Here is a 6000-nt window from a genome sequence, read left to right as displayed (position 1 = left end):
ATGTTTGGCTCCATTTTGAACAAATTATTTTTTATTGCGTTTTTAAAAAAAGTATGATTCTGTCTTCTTCCCTTGGATATGACATTTTGATATTTGAACAAATCTTCTCACCCCTTTTGTTTATTTTTGAATCTGAACATCACAATGCAAAACCAACCCAATGTTCTCTTATAACTCCATTATCTCTGTACACTAAATTTGTGATATTTACAGAAAAATTAATCTCATTCTCACCATGAAATTTATATCCTCTTTACCCTCTTAAACTCAACACAACTTCCTTGTTCCTAGTATGTATATAGTATTCTCTTCATCACAAAAATTGGAAGATCATAACCCAAAGGGACATGCGCTAACGTGCGCCACTGGGACCGTTAATATTTCGTTAGTGCTTTTTTGTCACAGTGCATGAAAATTTATATATATATATATATATATATATATATATATATATATATATATGCACACACACACAACACACTTATATTCCCTTCAAGTTTAATTTAAATCCAAAGAAGCCAAACCCATTTTTTTCTTGAACTCAGAAGCAGTGATCCATATGACACTTCTCTCCAACAACATGGACAATGGTTGCTTCTCTTCGCCACGCCATGAGGCTTTTCCGGCTGGTCTGCGAGTTCTCGTTGTGGATGATGATCCAACATGGTTGAGGATCCTTGAAAAGATGCTCAAGAAGTGCTTGTATGAAGGTTGGTTTGTTTTACTCATCATCAGTGCTAATTGTTATGTTACCCTTTTGTTTCTCCACTCGGCTACTTTTGTTGTGGTATTGGTTTGTTGTACAAAAGGACTTTGACATCTTTACGCTGGACATGATTGGATAAAGTTCTCTGTAAAATCTTTTGGAAGAGAAACATAAGAAGAAGAAATAAAATTAACTTCTTTCAAAGTTCAAATTTGTTAGTTCATAAGTTAATTTGTGTAAGCTTAATGATATAATTTCTCTAAATTTTAATAAGCTGATTTTAACTTAAGAAGAAACTCATTTCTTATGTTTTTTAGAGCTTGTTTTACGCTGTATGTCTTCTATGATTGGATTCTGGTTTTTGGCTTGTTGTATCTGAGTTTTTAGTGTGTGATGGTATGTGTTCATGTTGAGCTATATTTTGATGGTTGCATGCGTCTTAGCGGTGCTTTGTTTGGTCAGTTTAAGTCGTTTGTTTTGTAAATTTTGAAGTCAAGGGTTTCTCAAAGTACGAAGCTTTTTTTTTCATTTTTTCAGTAAAGGAAAAAAAGGTGGGAAGTTGGGATGATAAAACTTATCAAGATTGAAGGGGGTGGTTAATGAAAAGTACCTGGGGTTTTGTATGTTGCCATGAAGCTCCAGCAACGCATGGATCCCTGTTATGCCAATTGATTTTGAGATAAAACCTAACCTGATATCAGACCCTATTTATTAACTCATCTTAGTAATCACCAAAACTTTGTGTACACTACTCAGTTCAATACGACAAGAAAAACACCGACAACTTAGTTGAGTTCAAATTTTCCTGTCTCCTTATGGTGGCAGGTAGAGAAGAGTTTAAGTCCTCTGCTTACTTCTGTTCGTTATGCATCTTTGCACTTTGGGTTCAATTTATTTGCACACAGTTGAGCTGAGCTTCAACTCTTAACCTCCGTAATTAGAGAATGGAAATCAAGAATAAGGTTTCTTTTTAGTTGATGCCATCATGTGTATTGAAAGATGACATATTAATGAACCAGGTTAGCAATATGAGGCAATTTGACATGCCACAGTTAAGCAAGAGGAACTCATTAACATTTACATACTTTATATGACAAAAATAAAAACCTCACGCAACTTGAAATACAATCCAACCAGTGATGTGACTCCATTTAGAGAGAATGATTTAGAAGCCCTATCCAACCAGAGATGTGACTCCATATTGAAGGAATGATTTAGAAGTCATAGGAGTGTTAGTCTAAATGTCATTGGTATCAGTAAAAGCTTTCATAACATGGACAGTTTGTTCTTACATTATGTCAACCAAGCATCTAAAAGTCTATGAAGTTAGATTGGATTGAACTATGCAAAAGCTCGAGTTCAGCGATTTGTAAATGTAACATAAGGTCTTTCATGTATTTAATTCAATCGACATCTTTAGTAACTTCCAAATTCAAACCCTCCTTCTCCCTCTTTTTAATTTCTTGTTACTCTGTTCATATTCGCAAATTTTGGAAGCAAGCATAGCACATCTTGTGTCCCTTGTGAGTGCTCTTGTCAGGATAGCAATTACTTATTCTCTTCTGATTTTCTTCTATTATATGTTTCAGTGACTACATGTTGTTTAGCAATAGAGGCTCTGAAAAAACTTCGTGAAAGGAAAGATGCATATGACATAGTGATCAGCGATGTCAATATGCCTGACATGGATGGTTTCAAACTTCTTGAGCAAGTTGGACTTGAGATGGATCTTCCTGTCATTAGTCAGTTCTCTTTTAATATTATATATTCGACTTTTTCGTTAAGTGATATCAAGTAATCCTTTGATCACATTGAGTTGAAGTCTATGCTGACAAGTCACATTTGTCAATGTTGTACAGTGATGTCTGTTGATGGAGAAACCAGCAGGGTGATGAAAGGTGTCCAACATGGTGCATGTGATTATCTCCTCAAGCCTATAAGGATGAAAGAACTGAGAAACATATGGCAACACGTCTTTAGAAAAAGGATGCATGAAGCAAGAGATTTTGAAAGCCATGAGGGTTTTGAAGCCCTTCATTTGATGATGAATGGATCAGATCAGTCCGATGATGGTAACCTGTTTGCTGTAGAAGAAATTACCTCAATAAAGAAAAGAAAAGATGCAGATAACAAACACGACGATAAAGAATTTGGAGATCATTCTCCCTCAAAGAAAGCTAGGGTTGTTTGGTCTGTGGACCTTCATCAGAAATTTGTCAAAGCAGTGAATCAAATTGGATTTGATAGTAAGTTTCTATCAACCTTCCCTGCTAACTGTAAATCTGAATTATGACTTAAGTAAACAATATTGTAATTTCTGACCTTACTCTTTTTGTTAACTTGACATGAACCTCCTTACCTTTTATGTAATATAACGTAACATATATTTTATGTTTGGCAGAAGTTGGTCCCAAGAAAATTCTTGATTTGATGACTGTTCCCTGGTTGACTAGAGAAAACGTTGCTAGTCACTTGCAGGTATATCACTTGCTCATATGCATTGCATAAGAGATACTATATTAACAGTCCTTAACTATTATCATTCAAAGAGTGCCTAACAGGACACTTCAGTCATAACATTAATTTCAATACACATCTGGGTATCTTAATGCTCCATATCGTGCTAGAATCATGGCAGAGGTTCACTCTAAGAAACTGTTTAGTTGGAGGAAAATAATAGGAAGAAGAGTGGAGGAACTTTGATCAATTTTCCAAGTTTGGTTTAGAGATTTGGAGGGGTGGGGAAGGAAAATCATGGGACCAAAATCTCTCCTCACCAACCATTTCTGACCCTACAAAATTTGGAAGATTTGATTTTCCCTCCTCTTCCTTCCCCTTCTCTGAAACAAATAATATGCATTTATTAGATTCAGAAATAATACATCAAAGATGCAGACCCTCTCATAAAACTAAATGTGAAGACTCAAGAGAAATAGGAGGAAAAAAACTGTTTAAATGGTCTTTAAGTTTGAAGTTTGAAACTAAAAAAAATTATCCTGCAGAAATACAGGCTCTACTTGAGTAGATTGCAAAAGGAAAATGATCAGAAATCTTCCTCAAGTGGAATAAAGCATTCGGATTCACCTTCAAAAGATCCAGGAAGTTTTAGTTTGCTAAACACTGCAAACAACAAGCAACAAAATGATGTTGCCATTGACAGCTTCAGTCATTCAGATGGAAGTTTACTATTTCAGATGGATGCTCCAAGTCATGAAGGTGATCTGAAGGGAGTCGTGTCAGAGCCTACAACCGAAAAAAGTAGAACACCACCAAAAAGTTCACAGATGAGCCTCAATCAACCCTTTTCATCTTTAGAGTCATCAGAAGCAAGCCATGCAGTATTTGATTGCACCATACCAACACGGTACTCTTGGGGTGAGTTTCCAAAAGGACCACTCAAAGAAGAACAGAAGGCAATTGTTCAATTAGAGGATAGCTTCAGCCAATTGCCATTAAATGGTACAAGGCAGCACATTCAGGTTGATCAATCACAATCGATTGCTTCGATTAATTCTAATCCTTCTATAACAGAAGAAGAGGTTGCCCCCAGCTTAGACATCAAACCTTTATATGCTGGTTACAAGAATGATTATGTGAGTCCTGTGAGTTCAATAGGATCTGCAGTTGACACCTTTCCTAATCAGTCCAAAAGCCTCATTGTGAGTGATGAATCTTCAGAGCCCATTTTCACCTCAAATTTGGGCTTGAAAACTCACGGATTTGATCTAGATTGCATTTCTGATCTGGATTTTTACCAAAGGAATCTATTATTGGGTGGTGAGGCAGCTTCTGCACCTTTGGAGGACGACCTGAATTTCTTTTTGCTGCAAGCTGATTGGTACAACATGAATTTTGGGCAGCAGAATATAAATATGTCAGAATGTTATGATCCAAGGCTTGTTGCTGAAGCCCCTAGCTACTTTTATGATTCTTCAGATTATTCATCGGTAGATCAAAGTCTATTCATAGCATGATTGGTCCTGCCCTGCCCTTTTCTGCATCTTCAACAGAAATCCAACTAAATGCACAAAAGGAAGATTTACTGTTGCTACTTGACTTTTTTTTCCCTTTCCAAGAATATCGACTTTAAGGGGGCTCGGGTATTCTTTTTCCAATCAGAAAGGATTTTGATATTGGAGCACAGATAAAAGTGGGTGATGTGTGATCACAAACATTAAGCTTATCAATAAGCTTGCTTACTTTTAAATAATAAATGAATATTCGGAGATGCATTTTCTTGTGTTCTGATAGAGATTTCCTATAGATTAGACGTATGATTACATTAAAATATACAACTTAAACTAAATCGTAACATATAAACTAATTGTGTAAGGTTGAGTTAGAAATTCACTTAATTGTAAAAGGTTTTATCCTAATAAGATTTATTGTGTCTGCTGTACTGGTTTTGGATCACCCTTTCACATTGAGCAGAAATTTTGTCAAATTATAATATAGAAATGACTATGAACATCATCATATAAGTCCTATTAGCCAGTTTAATAGGATAGGATTTAACTGAATTTCTAAGATATTTTTCATGATCTCATAATGGTTCACAGCAAAGAGTAGAAGGTAATTTTATCCGTGCAAATGCAAAGTAATGCAACTAAAGATAATTTATTTACCTTCCTTTACACAATGAGATGATAAACCTAGTTAGTTCTTCTACTGTTTATTTCCTTTCCCATCACAAGACTTACGGAAACTTATCATTTGAATTTGCATTTTACTGAGAGTGAGAGTCTGAGACATATTGCTATGCTAGAACAGTTGTGTCAGTAAACGTGATGTTGCATGAAGCTTTTTAATGCCTGAGTTTTCTTCTACCAACTTTAAAATGTATAAAACATACATGAATTTACTATTATTGAGATCCATTTTGAAAGATAAAAGGGCTTCCATAATTTTTTTCTACTTTCATAGATATATTATTATTTTATTTCAAAATTGTATTTATTTTTATTTATATTATTTAAAGATAATATTTTATTATTAAATAGAATTGTAAAGTGGAAGTGAGAGAAAAATAACAGTATAAATTTTTTTTATTTTTTTTTAGAGATGTGAAGATAGTTTTGTTTAGTACCACGAGGCGAATAACGAATAAAATAAAATAGATTGGGCCAAAGAAAAGGAAATAGTAACCTAAGTTGAACCGATTCATAGGCTTATAGGCCGAAATTTCAAACAATTTTTTTATTTAAATTAAGTTAGTGACATTATAAATTTTTTATAACCTATCTTTAAGCTATTATGATATTTAAAAGTATATCTTAAAGCTTACGTTTAATTTT

The 6000-nt window shown here is 34.4% G+C and overlaps 1 protein-coding gene across 1 annotated transcript; it reads left to right on the top strand.

The window, feature by feature from the left end:
- Window positions 1-477: 477 nt before the first annotated feature.
- LOC137811584 (two-component response regulator ARR11-like) lies at window positions 478-4938 on the top strand. Its single transcript, XM_068613376.1, has 5 exons — window positions 478-710; window positions 2296-2448; window positions 2566-2952; window positions 3108-3184; window positions 3709-4938. The coding sequence occupies exons 1-5, from the start codon at window positions 560-562 to the stop codon at window positions 4678-4680; spliced, it is 1740 nt and encodes a 579-aa protein (XP_068469477.1). The 5' UTR covers window positions 478-559; the 3' UTR covers window positions 4681-4938.
- Window positions 4939-6000: the final 1062 nt, after the last annotated feature.

The sequence above is a fragment of the Phaseolus vulgaris genome, chromosome 2 (assembly GCF_000499845.2).
Source record: "Phaseolus vulgaris cultivar G19833 chromosome 2, P. vulgaris v2.0, whole genome shotgun sequence".
In the NCBI taxonomy this organism is placed as follows: Eukaryota; Viridiplantae; Streptophyta; class Magnoliopsida; order Fabales; family Fabaceae; genus Phaseolus; species Phaseolus vulgaris.
Note: the sequence above shows the minus strand (reverse complement) of the source record. Positions and strands in the feature narration are given on the sequence as shown.

What these genes read in the sequence shown, in the direction of transcription:
- LOC137811584 (XM_068613376.1), top strand. Translation starts at nt 560, where the DNA reads ATGACACTTCTCTCCAACAACATGGACAATGGTTGCTTCTCTTCGCCA. An exon ending in GATGGATCTTCCTGTCATTA is followed by an intron (nt 2,449 to 2,565) that starts GTCAGTTCTCTT and finishes AATGTTGTACAG; the next exon opens with TGATGTCTGTTGATGGAGAA. An exon ending in GAATCAAATTGGATTTGATA is followed by an intron (nt 2,953 to 3,107) that starts GTAAGTTTCTAT and finishes TATGTTTGGCAG; the next exon opens with AAGTTGGTCCCAAGAAAATT.